Source organism: Pleurodeles waltl, chromosome 1_1, assembly GCF_031143425.1.
Source record: "Pleurodeles waltl isolate 20211129_DDA chromosome 1_1, aPleWal1.hap1.20221129, whole genome shotgun sequence".
Taxonomy (NCBI): domain Eukaryota; kingdom Metazoa; phylum Chordata; class Amphibia; order Caudata; family Salamandridae; genus Pleurodeles; species Pleurodeles waltl.
The window spans coordinates 84,595,012-84,616,425 of NC_090436.1; the positions used below are offsets into that span (position 1 = coordinate 84,595,012).

At 43.3% G+C, this 21,414-nt stretch overlaps 1 protein-coding gene across 1 annotated transcript in view; it reads right to left on the reverse strand.

Moving 5' to 3' along the window:
* The window catches only part of UBE2R2 (ubiquitin conjugating enzyme E2 R2), a 78,119-nt gene that overhangs the window by 18,362 nt on the left and 38,343 nt on the right, over window positions 1-21,414 (reverse strand). The window contains exons 2-4 of the mRNA XM_069217297.1: window positions 15,706-15,792; window positions 13,731-13,828; window positions 9,778-9,912 (exon numbers count right to left, since the gene is read on the reverse strand). Coding sequence (XP_069073398.1) covers window positions 9,778-9,912; window positions 13,731-13,828; window positions 15,706-15,792 — 320 coding nt within the window. The remainder of the gene's footprint in view (window positions 1-9,777; window positions 9,913-13,730; window positions 13,829-15,705; window positions 15,793-21,414) is intronic.

Genomic DNA, 21,414 nt, shown 5'->3' on the forward strand with positions numbered 1-21,414 from the left:
AGTTACTATATTATATTTGAAATCTATAAAAAAAAAAAAAAAAAAAACTGTAAACTTTGCACTTGTATAGCGCACTACTCAATTGTTAGGGTCTCAAGGCGCTGTACTCATACCGCTATGGAACCCCTCCTGGCTTTTCCCTGTGAGGTGCCCACTCCTGCCCCAGGGTGAAGCCAGGCATCCAAGCGCTGTTGGGGCCGTTGTGGAGATTAAGCAAGCTATTGCCCAGAGTTGCAGAGTGGGACTCATTAGATTAGGCACCGAGGCGAGAATTATCTGGTCCAAGGGAATTGAGCCGAAGACCTGACAAAGCGGGACTTGAACCCTGGTCTTGAGACAGATCTCTGCTTCAGGGTCTGCCGCTCTAATCATTGTGCCACACTTCTCCACCGAATTGATTTCCTACCGGTGGTCGCGAACGCCAGTGAACAGGAGCTGAATGAAGAGAAACACCTGAAGTAGCACCATTTAGAGGCAACTTGCGGTGTAGCTCGGCGGTCCATGTGATATAATAGCAAGTAAGCCAGGACCAAAATGGTCCCCCCCCCCTCCCCAAGACTGTTTTGAGCCAAACATTTCTGGACACCAATTTCAATTGTTGGGATATGCTTAAGTGTGCAATAATACTATGCATTCGGTAAAATGAGATGACCTGCTGAAGCACATAAAATAACCTTATTCCTGCTCCCGCCCCTACCACCCCCCCCCCCCCCTCCCTCTTGCGGAAGAAAGCCCACTCTTCAATTTCAAAAGTCTCCTTAAAAGTAACATTTGTGGTACACTTTTAAGAACACTGCTTCAATAACCACCCGCAGTAGTCACCACCTCAATCAGACAAAGTTGTACTGCAGTATGAAGGGTATAACTAGGAATGTTCTACAGACGTGGAGGCCTAACATTACCATAAGCCATACTGGGTAATGCCCAGAAAAAAAATATTTCTTGGTCCACAATTGATCCATATGAATTAGGAATCAATTAAGGAAGGACATTTCTCTTCCCTCAGGCATGCTTCTACTCCACATCACTGAGCTAGTCTCCATTTGCCACAGGCCATTATTAGGCCAGCGTAGAGCAAGGATAGGAGCTTGCTCGCCAGGTTTCTCCTTTTCAAGGAGTCTTAATATATGGGGGTAAATCATTGCGGAAGGTAAAAGTATGGGTTTTTTCTTCATGTTGTATTTTCAGTCTGGTGGGAATAGCATTACATACCTAATGTCATGAACATAAAAGCATTTGTTTCTTAACCCTCCTGTACTGTTGCTGTGATTCAGGGAAATCGCAGAGGATGCATTGTTTTTTTTACTTTGCCCCGTTCCCTAGCAAGGCACAATAGGTTACTGTCCCAGTGATTCAGGAATCACTCTAAACCAACTCTTGGTGCCACCCAAGACCTATATTAGACTTCAGTGACTGGTAGGTGGTTTCTTTGACAGAAGGTGGAGAAATACAAATCAAAGACTTGCCAGCATGTTCTCAAGCAGTTGTCCAGTCTTCCACATATCAGTAGATATGGGCAGACCCAGAATTCTGATCTTTCAGGATGGAGACTCAAGATCATGATGTTATTCCTACCAAACAGGGAATAGAGATACTCATTTGTTGCTGTAATTTCCACAAGCCACAATATGTCTGATGATTTCGAAGTGTCCTCCTCCAAGTTAGAGGTTGGAAGATCTTTGATCAAGTCACCCACTATGCTATCCCAGCTACTCTTATGCTTTGTCTACTGAGACTAATGGAAGAATCTATTTTGGAGTCCATCGCTTTCAGGCTGCCTCATTTCCAGCAACACCGATTTCATGTCTCATTCGAACCAATTGGGTGCTACTGCATCAGAGTAAGCTTCAAATCTTTGAAGTGTGAAATCCATATACCACACCAGAAGTTAAGTTTCATTTAGAATGACATATGAGATGAGATGATTATGTTCCAACTCAAACAATGCAGGCATCATACAGTAACAGGTTTTGCATTATAACATTGGCAACACGGATTGGTTTTTTTTGTACATGTACTCTGTGGCAAACTGAATTTCCTGGACTTATCGGACTAATCCGATTTTAGTACTTTCAGCTGTTACCGTTCATTCCAAGCAGAATTAAGTCTCCACTAAACAGACACTTGCATATCTGAACAATTCCACCCCAATTCACAACCCGTTCCTCCCAGCAAAAGGACTTTAATTAATGCCCCTCTTTACAAATCTTCACAGCGGGTGCAGCAATTTAACATTCATTGGCCTGGGAAGGTAAGCCTTTTTGTATTTTACATAGCCATTAAGACCCCAGGTTTGATCCACTTCAATTTCTCACAGTCATGGTTTTCACTGTTTCTCTTTGGTGCCATGTAGTACGGCGACAAATTATGGCAGCAATTTCATTATATAAGAGCTCTTATAAAAGCCTCTGATTACGCCAGGGCATATACTAGGGCTTGGATACTAGCAATTTCTTTAGTTCCACCTTTCTGCAGTTCTACATACTGGGGGTGGTGGTGGCAGCAGTAGGCAATAGTTCCAGGGTTGGAATGCCTTCAAGTCAATACAAACCTACTAACTTGCATGTTTCAAGTATTTACACCAGCTCTTCTCTAATATTTTCCTGTACTGAGAAAAGTAGAAAATGTACTCCTGATAAGGACAGAAGACGTTCTTCCAGGCTTGGGTAAAAGAGTGGTTGAAAGGAAAGTGAACTTGTAAGCGTTCAATAGATTTTCATTTGAGCAAATCTATGCATGCATATTTGCTCATGCTAAAATACAGTTCTAAAATATCTTTTAGTAATATGATTTCCTGGTCTACTTCTGTATATTCTTGTGAATTCCTAAAAGCACTAATTCTGCACTAATGCAAATACGTATACCATGGGTGCACTCGTGGCTAAGAATTGGATCCCTAATTAGGTCAGGCGTTACCAAAGACCTTAATTTTTATTCAAATTCAAATTTTCTCTCCATCTATCGGCTGGCTTTACTGCAAGTTATAGCATTCTGCTCTTTCACAAGTAGCATACTGACACACACACATAGTTTTGTTCAGTGCTAGAAACTACTGTGGCAATGTGTGCTTTTTGAGACCCAAAAATATTTTTGTCAATGTTTGATACAATGTTGAGAGCCTGGCAGCTTCCACAACAATAAAGTTTTACAAAAGCTGTGACAGAGAAGCATTGACAAAACCAATAGCCTGATCACCAATTTCGGGTTGGTTGCCTTTGTCACTGCTCCCCCGCTTTCCCATACTATTGGGTAAACTAATTACAGTGGTTTTGGATTATGAATATTTTTTGGAAATACTAGCATGCTTCAACACATTCTACTAAATAGTTCTTCAAACAAATGATACCTAAAATTTCACAATTTAGCAACACGTTTTTCCCTACTTGCAATGTTTTTCTTAACATTTTATTTTGAAAGCAGAGAACAATCCGTCCTGCTTACAAGCTTCTACAAACATTTGAATCTAATCAGAGAATTCTGGGGGCATTATACATAGCATCACTTTGTTAAACTTTTCAAACGTGTGTACATATTTTTGTATTACTGGAACCAGTCAGTAATGCAGACAGAGCTTACAACCTTTATTTACAGCGCTCACCCTAATAAGGAATTTTAAATTAACGAACCATAAATACAAGTTTGAACAGCATTAACATAGAAACAAATATTACCTAACTGCAGCCAGGCCCCCTTCCTTGTAAACTGGCAGCAAAAGGGTTTGTGCAGCAGATGATATATAGTGACAGAGTCCCTGTTGATAAGTGATGTATGTGTGTATCTCTATCTTTAGAGAGAATCCACCCAACCAAACCACTGTTTTCATTGATCCCATTGCCGGCCAAGTCCTAGGAATACTGGACTAGTCTGCAGTGTGGCAGAACGATCAGGCACTTTTCCTACACTGAAAAGCTTGCTTTCTTTGTTCGGGAACAATATTCTCCTGTGCCTCGTTATGGATGTATGAAGTAGCTTTGAGCCAGGCAGGTAAATGTCTCACTACCATAGTTAAGGCCGGGTGACAAACCCAACCCCCCCCCCCCACCTCCTCACCCCCCCCTCCCCCAAAGTGCCTTAAGGTGGTAGTGTAGCCAGGGAGTACGCAATTCAATGAGCTAAGGGAGTAGGCGAATGTGCCCACAGCTGCAGGCCAACAGCAGTGCATGTCTAGTCCAACCATCTCCACTTCAACAGCAACAATCAGTTGTCAGCATCATTAAGCAGTTCCAGCTAAATGGACACAGATCAAGTCACTTACAAAAGCCCATCTGCAAGCAGATTAGGTCTTCAGATACAGAGGCGGTCATACATACCTGATCCTGCTAGCAGACCAAAGTCCTGCCCTAGTAACAGCCAGTCCCTAACAGCTGCCTTACTCCTTGGTTGCCCCTCTCAGCCGTGGCGCCAAAACAACCCACAGACCACTTCACCCTCTGAGGTCAGCAGCAAAGGCATGCAGCCCAACATATGGCACTGCCACTGTCTTCTCTAGCTCTTCTAGAGGCTCCCCATTCTGGGGACGGAGCGTTTGCCAGCACCCCTGACCTAAAGTTGCGCAGCTTCCTGTTCTCCTGGCAGAATCCCCACTTTACCTGTCCAATAAGTTGACCGTTGAGATTGGGTCTAGCCACTGAATGGCTAAGGATGGGTGCAGAACAGCCCGAATGCAATGGATCTAGAGCCTCAGAGGGGGAGTTTGTCGTTAAGTAGCCATCTGTCAGTAACCCTCTCACCATAAAGGCTCAGCATTTCTTACACCGCATTAACAATCTGTACTCTGAAGTCATTCCGCTGCTTCACCTGTGGGCATCCATAGCTAAATCGGATTCTCATCCCTCTCCGTCACTGTGGCCAGTCCGCCCCCTTCTTGTGATGCACCTCTTTTGGTGTACAATGTAAACGCTGCTTATATGCATGTATGTGATATTTGTTAAATATGACCCAAGTGCAAAAAAATAAATAAAAATAATCTGAGAACTGTACAGGATCAATAGCAAACATACAGTCAACTAGTAGTCATAGGGGTAGAAAAATAAGCTTAGAAGAAGCTAAACAAGCACTGACAAAGCCAAATGCTATTGGCTTTGACAATACGTTTTTGCAATGTTGTACACCAGTGTGGCTGCTGTTCGGCATAGCTAAAAGTTAGTGGTGTGGAGTGTCAGAGTTGGATATGTTGGAATGTGGTAGGGTTGAGTAGAGTCACAGCTGAGCAAAGGGGAGCAGAGGTAAGTGGCAGAGTGTGTTGTGGGATGGGATAGAGTGGAGTGGGTTGGTATAGATGGAGTATAATGGGTGGACTGAATTGGGTTAGAGTGGGGTGGATTGGAGTGATAGGACTGGGATGGGGACGACTGAATTGGATTGGGGTGGGCTGAATTTGAGTGGGTGGAGTAGAGTGGGGTTGACTGGATTCATCTGACTGGGGTCGGGTGGACTGTACTGCAGTGGGGTAGACCGGATTGGTGTGGGTCAATCTGGAGCGGGGTGGATGGACTGGAATGGGTTGATTTGGGGTGTAGTGTATGGATTGGCGTGGGGTCATTTGGAGTCTGATGGATTGGAGTGGGGTGAACTGGAGAAGGGTGAAATGGCGTCTAGTGAATTGGGGTGCAGTGGGGTGAGACGGTGTAGGGGGGGACCTGGATTGGGCTGGATTAAGGTTGTTTGGAGTGGGATAGCGTGGATTGTAATAAAGTGTCATGGGTTGGGGTGGTGTGGGTTGATTGGAGTGAAGTGGTCTGGGTTGCAGTGGACTTGACTGGAGCGGAATGGATTGGAGCGGAGTGGAATGGAATGGAGTGGAATGGGATGAATCGGGGTGGGTTGGATATGGTGGAGTGGGGTGAGGAGGTGGACTGGAGTTGGGTAGTGTGAGGTGTAGTGGCCTGGATTCAGGTAGATTAGGGTTAACTGAAATTGAGTAGGGTGGAAAGAGGCAGATTGTTTTGGATTGGAGTGGGTTATGGGATATGCTGGAATGGGGCATCTTGAAACTGAAGTTGGACAGATTGCTTTGGACTGGGCTGAAGTGGGGCAGATTGTTTTGGATTGGAGTATGGCAGATTGCTTTTTATAGCGGGGAAGATTTAATTGGAGTGGGGTGAGGTGGACTGGAATGGAGAGGGGTGGGACGGGGTGGAATGAGGTGGACTGGATTTGGTTGAGAGATATTGGGGTGGCCTAGAAAGAACTGGATTGGAGTGAAGTGGATGGAATTGAGGTGAGCCGTACTGGATTGAAGTGGGGGCGTATTGGGTTGAAGGGGGGGGGGGGTGCGTATTGAGTGGGGCAGATTGTTTTGGATTGGAATGGGCAAGACTGGAGCAGGCTGTTTTGGATTGGAGTGGGGAGATTGGAATAGGGCAGACTGGAGTGAGGCGGATTGTTTTGGAGTGGTACAGATCGTTTTGAACTGGAGTGCCAAAGATTGGAGTGGGGTCAGTTGTTTTGGATTGGAGCAGATAGTTTGATTCTAGTGGAGCGAACTGCGATGGAGCAGATTACTTTGGGGTGGGTTAGAGTGGAGTGGATTGGGTTGTGAGTGGTGTGAATTATAGTGTGGCCAACCGGTGTGGGGTGGACTGGGTTGTGCTGCACGATTATGTGTTAAAGCATCATTTCAGCAATTACAGATAAGAAAGAAACAATGTCACGCTGTGATATGTAGAACAAGATAGTCATGTTTTGAGCACAGCACCCATAAGCAAAAAAAAACAGAAAAAACATGAGTGCAAAGTGTGAAAAGACAACTTGGCAAAATAAAAGAAAGTTAGCTGTAGAATTTAAAACTTTGCTATTTTGTTTGCCCTGCTGGGCACACTTTTGCCAGTCACACACCTACGGTTTGCAGGGCTCTAGAAGTTAAAATTAACAAAATACTACCTCAATCGCATTGAGAGCAACAGACAGGTAATGATTAAGTTGAATCATTAAGTGCAAATACCTGTTCCACGGAGGGAAAATGAAATGATGCTAGGCCTGCAGTGAGGAATTACAAGGCTATAAAGAAGAGTGCCACTCAAGCCAACAAATGGTAAGTAACAGGTAGGCTCCAAACCCTTTACTGTAAACAAGGGTCTCACAAGTTAAACGCATCCACTAGCACATGTACTCGCAGACTCGACCCTCAAAATAACTCTAGGTTGACTCTAGTTACCCCCAATCCCCTCCCCCTTCAACCCACAGCAAGAATCCAAAGTTGCTAAAACAGATGGGCCAATCCTTTCAAATCAAACCGCATTAACTATATATGACCAGGGAGTAGTCCAGCACCCATATTTGTTTCACTGAAAATGAATTAATGTTTCACTGTTTCATATGAAAATGAATAGTTAAGCAACTGCAGCAGATCTGAATTCAAGATTTAATTCAATGATATTACCTCCTCATTGCCAACAAGATCACCTTTTTTTGTCAAATCATATGGCTGCATCTACTGGTTGTGCAAATTATATATCAGGTAATCCAACCCTTCCCTTTCTCGAACATCAGTGCATTACACCACATTGAGAGCCCTACTGGGGTGCCCACCATTCATCCCATCCATGCTGCTTTCCGGTCTGGGGTCTTGGCGTAAAACTATCCAGTTGTACTTACACTCATCAATTGCACGTTGTTTCACTAGTAGGTGCCTCCCCAGTATTTCTCCAGCCCCATGTCCAAGGCTAGGTAAGAACCACAAAGTGTTACCTGCTGCAGAGTTGCCAGCTTCATAATTATTTGGCTAAACCTAAATGCATGAATCACGCTAGATTGTGAAGTGTTCCAGATCATATCCATTTTAAAATCATACTTCTGAATTAAAAAAAAAAAAAAAAAAAAAAAAAATCAGTAAGGGTTATGCACTGAATAAGTTCTAGCTACGAAAAGGTCCAATTAAAAACTAGACTGAAGGAGTCATGATTCAGGAGTCATACATGAATAGTGTAAGAGGACGGCAGTTGTCAGGTTCACCCCTACTGCGGTGCTGGTGTATTGACTCTGCACACTGGGGCACCAACACCCAGCACACAGTAGGTGCTCGGACTCCTTCAAGGTGTATACCAATGAGTGCATAATTGCTAATCCAGGACTGGCAAGTTTACCTTACATAAGTATCTAGTAACTCAGAGTAAACTTAGGACCTGTAGGTTAAAGTGTCACTAGTGGGTGCTAATGAACTTAAGTGTGCACCACTGCAGGGTCAACTATAATCATGATAGTTGCAACACTGTCAAATTCGACCTGTAAAATTAACCCTTTTGACAGGCCCAAACCTACCTATTTATTACCTAAAAGTCACCCCTAAAATCTATTGTAAGTGCCCAGAGGGTAGGACAGTGCAAAATCTCTAAAGTCGATTTCCCCTTTTCAGAAGCTGGTAGCCCCTTTAGTTAACTTTTGTTAATCCTAAAAAAGTGACAAACTAATAGCTACATTAAGCTCAACTTGTTGCCAAGGTCAGATTAAATATAACTAATTTAGAAAAGTAGATTTACTCTAAGTTACTTAAAAGGATACTGGCAAAACTGTGATTGACCCAGAAGCTTAGTTGTCAGCCCCCCTGTGATTAGGTGTGAAGGTGCTGGGAGGAGTTTTCCTCTCCTGTAGCAGAATGGCTGGAGAAGAGGCTAGTAAGCTAGTTACACTGCTAAAGGCAAGCTGCCGCTGTAAAAACAGATGACACTGAGCCTGTCCCAGCCCCTTTTTCTTTGTTGGCTAGCCAACCTAGCTGCACTCAAATTAAATTAGGAGTCATTCTGAAGGGTGAGTGTAGTTCCGACGTAGCCAGACCTCTGGGGTCGGCTAGGAAACTCCACATGGGAAAATAAAGGTTTGGCCATGTTGGCAGTGGATTGCATAATGAATACTGGGAAATTAGATGCCAAACTTCCCAGGAAGTAGTCTTAAGGTAAGCGGGAATGTTATTGGCTATCGAGTCCTCTTCCAACGAGCTTGTTCAAAGGATTACATTGGCAGCCCTGCAAAGAGCTCAGATCACTGCTGGACCTGTGGAAACCTGAATGACCACTGTGCCTGCTGGACCCCCTTGACTGCACAAAGGCTGACCCTGCTGCACCAAGGATTTCACCAAGTAGGGCTGTGAGGAGCAACACCAGGGTCCGGACCTGCTCCCACTTGTACCCAGGACACAAGATTGCTCTCCAAGTGCTAGTTGGCTAGTCCCCAGTACAGCTTCAAGGCACAAGCTGGACCATGCTGGTGCATCCTTGGAGTGAGTCCTGACTAGTAAGTGGTGTCCCCGAAGTCCTGGGGAACTTAGAAAGTAGAGTGGAGTCCTCCTGCATAAACCCAAAAGTTTGGACTTTAATCTTTTTTGAAAAGTTTCTAAGATAATAGGACAAACTGGAAAGCCAAGCTGCCAAAGGTTCACTGCTGATTGGTTTCAATTTGCGTTTTTGCCCTGCAGTAAGCAGCTCGAATTCCAGATATTTTTCAAGTCCCCAGTCTGCCCCCGCCCACCAGAGGATTTCAGTGGGACAAATGCCACATCAAACCCTCCATCAGATCCTACAGACAGGCCCTGCTTTAAACAGGAAACATTGAGGAAAAGACTACATCTGAAGGTAAAAGGATTAACCTGGTCCCAGTATCTAATGGCAGATAGTTTCAGCGCTAATTGGGGGGCTAGCCAAATTCCTAGGCTTTTGATATAGATTACATGGCATAGATTAAGTAAACAGTCTGAGAAGTGTCTAAAATCCACAACACGATAACTGTACTGGTATAGCAGACTATTAAACGTGGTTAACATTTTAATTTACCACTCTTGCTTACCTTATGATCTCTGCATATTCTTTGTCTTTTCCTTTACTGTCCCTCCATTTTCTAAACATGACTGAAGCATCCACATTGGCTGGTGAGAAGGTGTTGGGCTCATTGAGCAACGATATTACACTTAGTAAGATGGTCCTAAAAAGTAGTACATTAAGTTATCAAAAAAAGAGCGCTCGGCTTAAGTTGCATAAAAATATTACACATGAGTAAACAAAATATTAAAGAACTCGCATGATTTTGGATTTCGAAAAGAGGAGGAACAGCTCCATATTGTGATCATTTTGCCAGATGCTAAGCCTTAAAATAAATATTAAAAAAATAAACTGAAGTTCCTAACATTTTTAATGTAGGGCCCACTAGATGCATGCTACTAGTTTAAAATACATAAGGACGCTACGCCATTCAGGAGGATGCAGATATTCTGCTTTATGCTGCAGTGAAAGCATGACACACATCCTCTTGTACGGAGAATGTTAGCTCATCATGAATGGTTCATGTTTTGTTACCTAGCCATCTTGAAACCAAAATGACACATTCTTGTTAAAAAAAGAAGAAAAAAAAAAGTTATATTTGCTCATTTGGATAAACAAATAAGACATTTGAACCAGTTTCTTAATTATATTTATGTACATGTAAAATTACTACCTGGCTCCAGTAACTGTCTGTACCCAACTGTATAGGCTGAAGCAGCTTCGCCTTTGATATGAGGAAATTCTCTGTCCAGAGAAGGTATCAGAAAAAGCATATAGAACTAGCTACCTCAAAAAGGCATTTTTGTAACTGGTTTATATTTTGGTTTTGGTTTTATCTATGCAATAAACTGTAAATCAGCAATAAATTACATCAGGAGATGTTCTCATATACACCGTGACATAGAAAATGACTAAGCGTTGACCTGATCGCGCACACTGCAAAAAGAGCTGCCAACATTTTTAGTAAAGCCAACTGATATTAACAAATCCTCCTTCTATACATCTCTGTGGGTTAGTATTGTCGTATTTCAGTATCGCCATGTTGTCAAGGTTATCCAAAAGGCCAGGGAGCATGCACATGCATCCCCCCCCCCACCCCACCACCACCACCCACAAACTTGTGTGGTTATCGGATTGTCTCGATCATTTGGGACCCTGGTGTGTTGGTTTGTGAACTAGTATAAGCAAGCAGTTGTTCTAGTCTATCCACCCAAGCTAACAGTGTTTCCTGGGCTCTGTCAACCCTCTTGGTCCTCCGGATATGTACCTCCTCCACAACTGCCCATTCTGTCTCATCAGATTTCCATAACTTTCTTGTTGGGGCCCTGGGACTAAGGCAATGAATAGCTATGTGGTGTTTCTCAACCACTAGGCCCAGTGTTAGATAGTGTCTACTCAGTTTCCTAGCTGGGGTGTGTGGTAGGAGTCCCAGAAGGCATTGTTTGATGTGTAACAGTATTTCCAATCCTGTTTTTGCTCTTGATTGGGCAATGACCTCTCAGAAACTCCTCATTAAGGGGCAAGTCAGGACAGATGAAGAAAGTCAGCTTCCATCGACCCACATTTTAGGAAATTGCGATCGAGAGCGGTATATGGCGGGTAAATGTTAAGGGGTCAGATGTAGCATATGTATGACATTATACTGAATTAATTTAAAACGGGCATTAACTGCTAATACCTTAACTCACATGTATTTTAGTTAAAAATTTCAAGGATAATTCTTCTCCCATGTGTGTTCTATCGATTTTCTATCGGTATGGGTTGTACTGTTTTATTAACGCATAGTGAGCGGTATGTGTGTTATAAGCCTGCATCCCACTCCCATCTTGAGCACAGTGGTCTGCATTTGGGCAGGAATAGGTGCCTCAGGAAACATGGGCCATAATTGTCTGGCAATTGCCACAATTTTAGCAAATTGTAAAAAAGTATTCGGCACCTATATTAAATGATTCTTGTGCTTGTTGATAAGTGAGAAATCTACCCTTGGGTAGAGGTCAGACAGCATTAGACAAGCACCCTCCTGCCATTCGGCTGCAGACATTAACCACGTCATCTGAACAAAGGGAGGTAGTATCCAGATAACTGTTCAGACTTGGTTTGTTCCCAAATCCTCTATCAGTTAAATTAGAAGGGGGAATGTGTGGGGTTTACCTCCACCCCTCATCAGAAGTTTCCCCCAGCAGGTGGGTGCATATGCGCCTTCTAAAAAGCATCTCTCCCAGTTTGGCTCCCCATCCAGCCAATGTATTGCATGCTATAACTGGCTGGCGATGTAGTATAATTCGAGGTCTGGGACCTCAAACCCACCCTTCTCTACGGAGTGTGAAGAGACCGACCCTACACCTCTTTCCTTGCCAAAGTAGATCAATCATCAGTTGGTCTAACTCTCAAAATACCGATCCCGAGAGCTCAGGATTTACACAAAAACAATTTTTTGCAGTGCCATTCCATTACATATTAACGCCACTGCATTTCTACAGCCAGTGCTGAACTGGGCACAGTCTCCGCATCGATTATAAATTCATGGAAGATTTTGATGCTGAAAAATTACAGGTGCACATCAAAAATGACAACCTGTTTTTCCTTAGGCTAAAGGTTTAGTACATATTAAAGAACGTTTTTCCTCACATATTATGATACAACAGCTATGTCAATTGCCATGATACAAAACAGTAATGTCAATGTCACTTGTTCAAATTTTACACAAATGTCTTGATTGCTAACTAGTGTTTGGGCTCAGAAAGACAAACATGTGCAACCGGACTACGAAGCCTGCACAACTGGTTACATCCCAAATGTTGATCAGAGCAGGCTCCATTAATAGTTTCCCACAGAGGTGCTCAACTGCTGAAAATGTGCTACAGAAAAAGTACAGAAGGGCATTTAGAAAATCAATCTCATTTTATAATGAAGTAAGGCCAGGGCAAGATTCAGGAGAAGCCATTTAAAATAGTTAAGTTTTAAAACCGTGGTTCCCAACCTTTAGACTTCTGTGAACCCCCACTTTATCATTAATGGAACCCAGGGATCCCCACGGACTCATTGCTGGGATCCCCCTCAATGAGTCCTTACTGAAAGCTGGGGACCTAATCTGTTATTTAATTTTCTAGGCAGTCACGGACACCCTGAGAAGGCTTCACATACTGCCAGGGGTCCCCAGACCACAGGTTGGGAACCATTGTTTTAAAATAACTTTTCAATGAAATACTATGCCAACTTTTTAAACATTTAGTGCCCCAAAACTTGTCAGGCAGTGTGCTAACAGACAATTTTAAAGGAATCTTAAATATAGATTTCTCGGATAATCTTGTTGCCGGGGTGAAGTTTTGTTGCAGCACACATTTTTTAATTTGAAAAGAGCACTAAATTTGATTGCTCTACAAATACGATAAAATGGTGTCTCATGCAGCACGTGCTGTTCTCAGGCACCAACATTCAATATTCGCACCTTTCTGTATCAAGCTGTGTAGGACTGATTACACTGATTTAGCAGACATAAAATTAAAGGATTATGTTCAAAGAAATTACTTTGGAAACCTCGTGCTTAAGGGGTACCCATCACAAGGGTAGAGGCAAACGTTTTTAAATACTAAAAGGCATTTAAAGCACCTCTTGCTGCACGCCTGTGTGTGCTACATCTGTGCAATGAATGACATTGCCCAGTATTCTTTGGCCTTCTGCAAAGGTAATAGTAAGGCAAGTGGGGTTCAACTGTTGGATATGTATGGAAGCAATAAGTGGCTGAACAACAAATGTGCTTCCTGAATTATTCCTGCAACTGCAAAGTTCTCCCAAATGAACATGTACGGTTCAGTGTATATTAGAACAAAATTATTTTGAAATTTGTCATGCAACACGTGTTGGTAGGAAAGTGTGTACAACTTGGTTGTAGGTCCACAGATAAAACAATCTTTAGATTCATTTTTTAAAGTTAAAAACTAGCCATGAAACAGTGCGGCAGACAGAATGACAACATAGTACCTGACATTCTGTGTAGGGTTCCACCTCTCAGATGGTAGCTCTCCACTTTGCGGATCATCTACAGGTGGATGAAGAATTGAAATGCATACATCCCCATTCTAAAACAGATCAAGATTAAGCAATACTTTAAGTCAATAAATAAGTTAAGTTAAAGCTTTCTGACACCAAGTTCAACAGAAAGCTATCCTTAGTGTATTACATGGGGAAATGATGTAAACAATGTATAGAAAAGTTGAACCCAGACAAAAGAATTGTCACGATTGTTTTATTAGGATGACCAACATGTTTTAGGCAACAGTTTTGTTAAATGTTTATGATGACAATGTATTTGAATCCAGTCCCAAAAGGTGCAACATTGCTTAGAACCGAGATATACATTTCAAGTTAATGTCATTTAAATTTGGAAAAACAAAAAACAAAGGCCAGCTTCTGGATCTTACAGCAGAATTCCCTCAAAATCTGTAAGAAGATATTACAACAAAAAAGTCTTAGTTTCTTAATTGCCACTTGAAATATTTAAGATTCCTTAAAAATCGTTCCCCAGTAGTTCTATTTCGGGTTAACATGGAGGTGTAGGGGGTTTTGTGCAGTTGGTTAAAGGCGGACAGGGGGTGATATGATTTTTAGGAGTCTTCATCAAAACAAGGGTCTTCGGCATATGTGGATGCGTATCAGTTAAAGCCACAACACAGTGACCTTAATAAAATGATTGTGTGGTTTTGCCTCAACATCCGCAGACTGTGCCGGGAACTAAAGCAACCAACTTAACATTTAGGTTACCCTCTCACAGCTCCCTCTGCTAGCCAAAAAGCTAATGTTTGCCTTCAAAGTAAAAGAAAGCCAATACATAAATCGGAAGAATCTGGTCAAGAGCAAATCAGGAGCCTGAGAGACCCTCTGAGGTGGGCTGCATCACCTGAAAATGTCAAATCTTACCAGGGAGAGGTTGATACAAAAGTGTCTTTCCCCGTCTGGGGCACTCACTAGGATTATAAAAATTGCTGCGCTTTGTAGAGCGTTTGAGAGGACTGTATAAACTGATTAGGCGCACGGACAAATGGATATACTTTTCAGAGCCAGAGGGCCTTTCACCTTAACATTTTGCTTTTAAGAAGAAAAAGACTGATCAGAAAAAAAGCCCCAGATTCAACGTACAATAGAATCATATATTTAGATATGCCTACGAGAAAAGGTTTTGCCGTTGTACTAGCCACATGTAATAAAAAAATTTTTTTTTTAAAAACACACCTTTCATCATCAGACTTGGCTAACTTCAATCAAAGGAAAAATCAGCAGCACTACCGAAAGAGCTTGCCTCAGTGGTAGCTGTGAATGCTAATGCAACTGAACAAGCTTATGTAATTCCCCCCCCCCCCCCCATGTATAAGGTATCTAGGCAGCATATGAGTGGCCATTAAGAAAACGGTTATTCTGCTTTTGCTGTCTTGGGAAGATTCTGAAATATGCACCAATATAAAATCGTTTGATCATTCATTTCAATGAAGGATACAATCTAAGATCCCAGTGATTAATATTGTTTTATATTGGATAGATTGAATTTTAAAAAGTTGTAGAATTGAACAATAAACGTTTTACTGTTCTCACTTATAAATCATTTTAATCTATGGAAGAATTTTAGCCATGAAATATTTGTATTAGCTTTAATACATGAAGAATGTAAAGAAGTGTACAGGTAAATGTATCACTTGCACTAAAGCCACTAAAGAATTCAACTGGACTTCATAAACCAGAACACATATCCAACAAGTGATAGGAGCACTCCGCGCCCCCCCCCCCAAAAAAAAACACAAAAACAAATAAAGAATGCTTTGTGAAGTTCACTTTTAAGCATTCATATCGTGTCAGTGAGAAGGCATTAAAAAGAACAAAAGTAATAAAAAAACACAAAAAAATAAAAACACACAACTTTAAAGATGCATATATTTTAATTTCAATGACATTCATTCAGCCTCACCTCGTAAATATTGGGATGCCACATTTTGGTCAGGAACCTGAAAGTTGGAGGTGAGTAAGGATAGTCCATAGGAAATTTAATGTGAGCCTAGGATGAGAAAATTGTGAAAATGGTCAATCTCCCATGAAGACTTTTAGGAACATTAACAAAATGATTACTTGTGTCCAACAAATGTGTTACCAAATGAGCAAGTTACTTACCTTCGGTAACGCTTTCTGGTGGATACATTAGCTACCTGTGGATTCCTCACCTAATGAATTCTCCCCTTACGTAGCAATCAACGGAAACTTCTCTCTAGCTCTGCATGTCGGCGAGGACGTCACGTCACAATTGCCCGACTCCACGCAGCTCTGTGTGACGTCATCGTGGCAATAAGAGGCCCTCGCCGCCGTGCTGACGTCAATACATGCCACTTTTGACGTGCCTTTGAAACATATAGAGAAAACTGACAATTCACACCCTTCAACACTTCTACATATATAGAAATCTTGAAAACAAAGCACTGAAGCGCACACCCAAGGAGACAACGGGGAGGTGGGAGGGACCGTGAGGAATCCACAGGTAGCTAATTTATCCACCAGAAAAAGTGTTACCGAAGGTAAGTAACTTGCTCTTCTGATGGATACAACTACCTGTGGATTCCTCACCTAATGAATAGAGTACCAAAGCAGTACCACCTCGGAGGAGGGTGTCCGTCTGGTCAAACCAGGAACTCTTGCAGCACAGACCGCGCAAAATGGCCATCCCTCCGCACCTCTGCATCCAAACAATAATGCTTCACAAAAGGTGTGGAGGGAAGACCAAGTCGCGGCCTTACAGATGTCCACCATCGGAACACCTCTGGCCAAAGCTGATGAAGCTGACTTGGCCCTGGTGGAATGGGCTCTGATCCCCTCAGGAGGATCCTTCTTTGCCAATGAGTAACATATTTTTATACAAAGAACGACCCACATGGAGTGTCCTCTTGTGGGCTGCCTTCCCCTACCTCTTCCCCACGTATCCAATAAAGAGAACTCTCTCGTCCTATCGATATGAAAGCTGAGAGCCCTCCTAGGGTCCAGACAATGGGGTCTTTCCTCCTCCTTAGATCGATGCGGAGGAGGGTAGCAAGTGAAATGGAAACACCACCGTGGAGGAAAGCCACCCTGGTCCTCAAAACCACCTTGTCTTATAAAAAGTCGTAAAAGGTGGGTAAACAGTTTTTGACAAATAAATACCTTAAAGGGCATGAATGAAGTGGCTCAAAGGGGGAGCCCTTCAGAAAAGACAACACCAAATTGAGATCCCACTGCGGCATAATAAAAGACTTGGGAGGAAATGTATTAGTAAGTCCCCGCAAAAATCGCAAAACTAAGGGAGTCTTAAATAAAGAAGGCTGAGCTGGAAGATATAAAAAAAAGCCAAAAAGGGCTGAAAGATAACCTTTAACAGTGGCCACAGCACAACGGCGCTGAGCCAACGACAATGCAAACAAAAGAATATCAGAAAGATGGTCACTTAAGGTATCAATTTCCTTCTCTCCACACCAACGAACAAAATTAGCCACCTATTCGCATAGACCAACTTAGTGGAGTGTCACCCGGCCGATAAAAGAATGTCCCCCACCTCTGGTGGGAGAGAAAAGGAACTCCGGTTGCCCCGTTCAATCTCCAGGCATTAAGGTGCAGGCTCTGGAGGTTGGGGGTGAAGAAACTGCCCCTGCAACTGCAAGAGGAGGTTTGCCCTGATAGGGAGACGGAGCGGAGGGCACAGTGAGAGTCGAAGTAGGTCTCCATACCACATCCTTCATGGCCAATCCGGAGCTATTAGAATGACTTGAGCCCGGTCTTGGCGAATCTTCCTCAAAACCCGAGGAATCAAGGGTATGGGAGGAAACGCGTAAAGCAACTGGTCGCACCAGGACATCTGGAACGTGTCCCCCAACGCTCCTTGCATCGGATACTGGAGGCTGCAGAACGACGGACAGTGCGCGTTCGAGTGGCAAACAGGTCTATATGGGGAAACCCCCACATCCGAAAGATGTAAAGAAACAGATCTGGATGCAGACGCCACTCGTGGTCGTCCGAGAAGAAGCGACTGAGCCTGTCCACACTTAAGTTTTGGACCCCGGCCAAATGGTTTGCCAGTACATAAAGCCGATGGTCCCGAGTCCAGGACCAGCGTCTTAGAGCCTCTCTGCAAAGAAGGCACGACCCTACACCCCCTGTTTGTTGATATACCATATCGCAGTCGTGTTGTCAGTCAGAATCTGAACTGACGGACCGCGAAGGGAAGGGAGGAAGGCCTTGAGGGCCAAATGAATCACCCGCAGCTCTAGCAGATTGATATGAAACCTCTGCTCTACTGGAGACCAAACGACCCTTGCTCTCCAGATCCTTCAGATGAGCTCCCCACCCTAAGGTGGAGGCATCAGTTATCACCGCGGCCACCGGAGTTGGCTGCAAAAACGGCTTCCCTTGAGAAAGGTTGCCTTCCACAGCCCACCATCGGAGATCCGCTGCAGTGTCTCTGGAGATCTTTATCGACTGCCAGAGATCTCCTCTGTGCTGAAACCACTGCTTGCGGAGGCACCACTGAGGAGCCCTCATATCCCAGCGTGCTTGAGTGACCAACAGAATGCAAGAAGCGAACAGACCGAGCAAACCTGGAGGACCGGAACTACTGCTCCTTCTTGAAACATTGGAACCAACACCTGAATGTCCCGTATGCGCTGTGGCGGAGGAAAGGCCCGATTCAATGTTGTGTCCAGTACTGCCCCTATGAACAGGAGGCAGTGAGAGGGCCGAGAGACATCTGACACCGACATCCGACCACTCGGCTCCATCACCTCCGACACAGGTGTCGAAGGTCTCTCCCTCGATGTCGAGGGCTGCCCTGTTGGCATAGGGGCCTGACCTGGGTCTCCAGCCGAACAAAATGGCATAAACGGCGTCTGCTTATATGGAGCCGGAACGCTGAGATTGAAAGCCAGGGGACCAGTGGGGCCAGCCGGCGCACCACCTTCCGGAGCCATATTTTGAAAATTTTGAAACATGTCATTAAGGAATGCCGCCGGATCCATACCCGGAAACGAAGGATAACTCTGTGGAGCAGGAGCCGGGCTGGACTCTTCAGGTTCTGGATGCACCGGCGAAACCAGATGACTGAGGCTCCACGACTTCAAAGACTGACGGCGCCGGGGACGTCTGCGGTGTCGCAGGTTGAGGGGACACCGTCAGACTCACTTCCCAAGACTTGCGGCGCCTGGACAATGGAGACCTCGACCGACTTCGGGAGTCACGATGACGCTGCTTCTTATGGGACGATTTTCCAGAAGAGGACCGATGGTGCCGCTTCCTCTCCTTCTTGGACCAAGAATAGCTTCGCCTCGTGTTCCTTCAACGCCTTCGGATTCATCTTCTGGCAGGATCTGCATTCTTGGACGTCGTGATCGGAACTGAGGCACCAAAGGCAATCGTTGTGTGGATCAGTCACCAACATTCAAGCTCCACATTCCCTGCAGGGCTTGAAACCCGACTTTTTTGGAGCCGACATCGTGGAAATACACAAAGTATTCCTTCCGAAGAGCTAACAATACAGGTAACAGAAAAGTAACCGTTATCGAAGACATGGAAAAAAGGGAACCGGCGTCAGAACGGCGGCGAGGACCTCTTATTGCCACAATGGCATTGCACGGAGCCGCGTGGAGTCAGGCAATTGTGACGTCCTCACCGACATGCAGAGCTAGAGAGAGAAGTTTCCGTCGATTGCTACGCAAGAGGAGAATTCATTAGGTGAGGAATCCACAGGTAGTTGTATCCATCAGAATTTTAAATTTCAAATGGTAGATAAAAATTAACTGGTGAACTTGCCCAATAATAAAAATCTGTCAAACTTAAATGGGTACCGTAGTTGGGCCTAGGTTTGTTTTGGTTTACTCCCCCCCCCCCCCCCCCCCCCAACCCCAAACCTGTTAACCAATCTACATATTCCTCTTGCCAGGCATCAATTTGCTCCACTCTCCAAACTGTACCATAACAGGAGCCCCCAAGTCTAGGAAATTGAATTTTAATACGTCACTGCATTTATACATATTCAATTTTTGCTCACTGTTTACATTTTGTGAAAAAGCTATAGTTAGAATATTTCCACAATTACTTAAGTGATGCATGTTCACTTGTACCTGAATGCAAGATAGGTTTTAGCAATAAGGAAGGATATTAGATATCAATAAACTCCCATTTAAATATGTAGATTACAATGCAAATATGCCTAGCTGTTTAAACTTAAGAAAATTGTGTCCTTTGCTAATTTTTCTGCGTTAAAACAAAGAATTATATTCCATATTTTAAAATAAATACAGACAGGAAACTAGATGACTGCTGTCTTGTTTCAATTGTTAACATCACTGAAACCGAAAATCATGACCCCCCCCCACCTCCCAATAAATACCAAACATTAAAAGCAATGAGTACCAATTCAGATTACTCAATACTTTGCCACACACATACAAATGTTGCACAGATTACTCTGCACTGCTAGTGCCACTATGCCCTGGTGTCTGAGCCTTTTCGAACACATTAACTTTGAACTCCCATTAACTATTGCATGCATCTCCTATTATTTTTTTAAAGGTTTTGTACATGTTATGTTCTTCTATATCAACAAGTTACTTTTGATACAGGCATTGATTTTGTTTAATCACCAGAATGTCCATAGCTGGCATAAATCATTCCCTGAAGCACATGCATGCATTCATTAGCAATGAAGAAAGCAATGCTACAAAACTGCTCTTAGCCTTAAATGCTGTTCCACTGCGCTGGCTTTGCCCAAGACGTCTGGGTACATCACCGACAGCTGATCACCTTCTGTTGAATTTTAAATATGTTGAATTGTGTAAAAGGCTCTGTGCACTAGTCAACCTACCTTACTGAAAAGCAATCTCATTATCAAAATACATCTTGCACTACCAGAAGCGTGACGAGTGCCAATGTGTACAAACAAGACAAGAATACAACTCCAAACCTACTAAAGCCAATCACTGCGTATATGGTTAAGTTAAAGGAACAAGTTACCTTATCGGGTACACCTTTGATAATACCCATTCAACTGTTACCTTTCATCAGAGGGGAAACTCCAGAATGCGTTAAGAGGCCTCACCAGCAAGGTGTACAGTAGGCAGCCTCATCTCCCTGTCCAAGGGACAAATACATGCCTTTGTATTCAACACCTGCCTCCAACCAAGTAATTATCAGCGGTTGTAGTTGAGTCTCCTCCTTGCTACCCTCTTAACAGATCAGAACTACATAAGTCTTCCCACAATCTTCGGGAACTTTCCTGTCTTGTGCATCTATTCAACTCAATAGGCTTGTTTGTGGTACTGATCTGTGCTTCATTATATTCAAGTTTACTCCAAATTTGTGTTAAATATACCTGCAATGTATAGACACGGTCACAGTAGCAGATCCAGAAAAGCACTACTTTACCATCATAAAAACTCAAAAATCTATTAACCAATCAAAACTACCACCTATTAGAAATACAAATTTGCATTCATACATAGAAATCAAATTTTGAATGTTGAAATGTGTAAAACCACATTTCAATCTGGTTAATTCATGATTTTTAGAAAATAAAAGTATGCTTACAAATAAAAATCTGACATACCTGCATGCAAAACGTTACCTATAAAATATCATGAAGCTTATATACGTTTTTTTAAATGCAAAT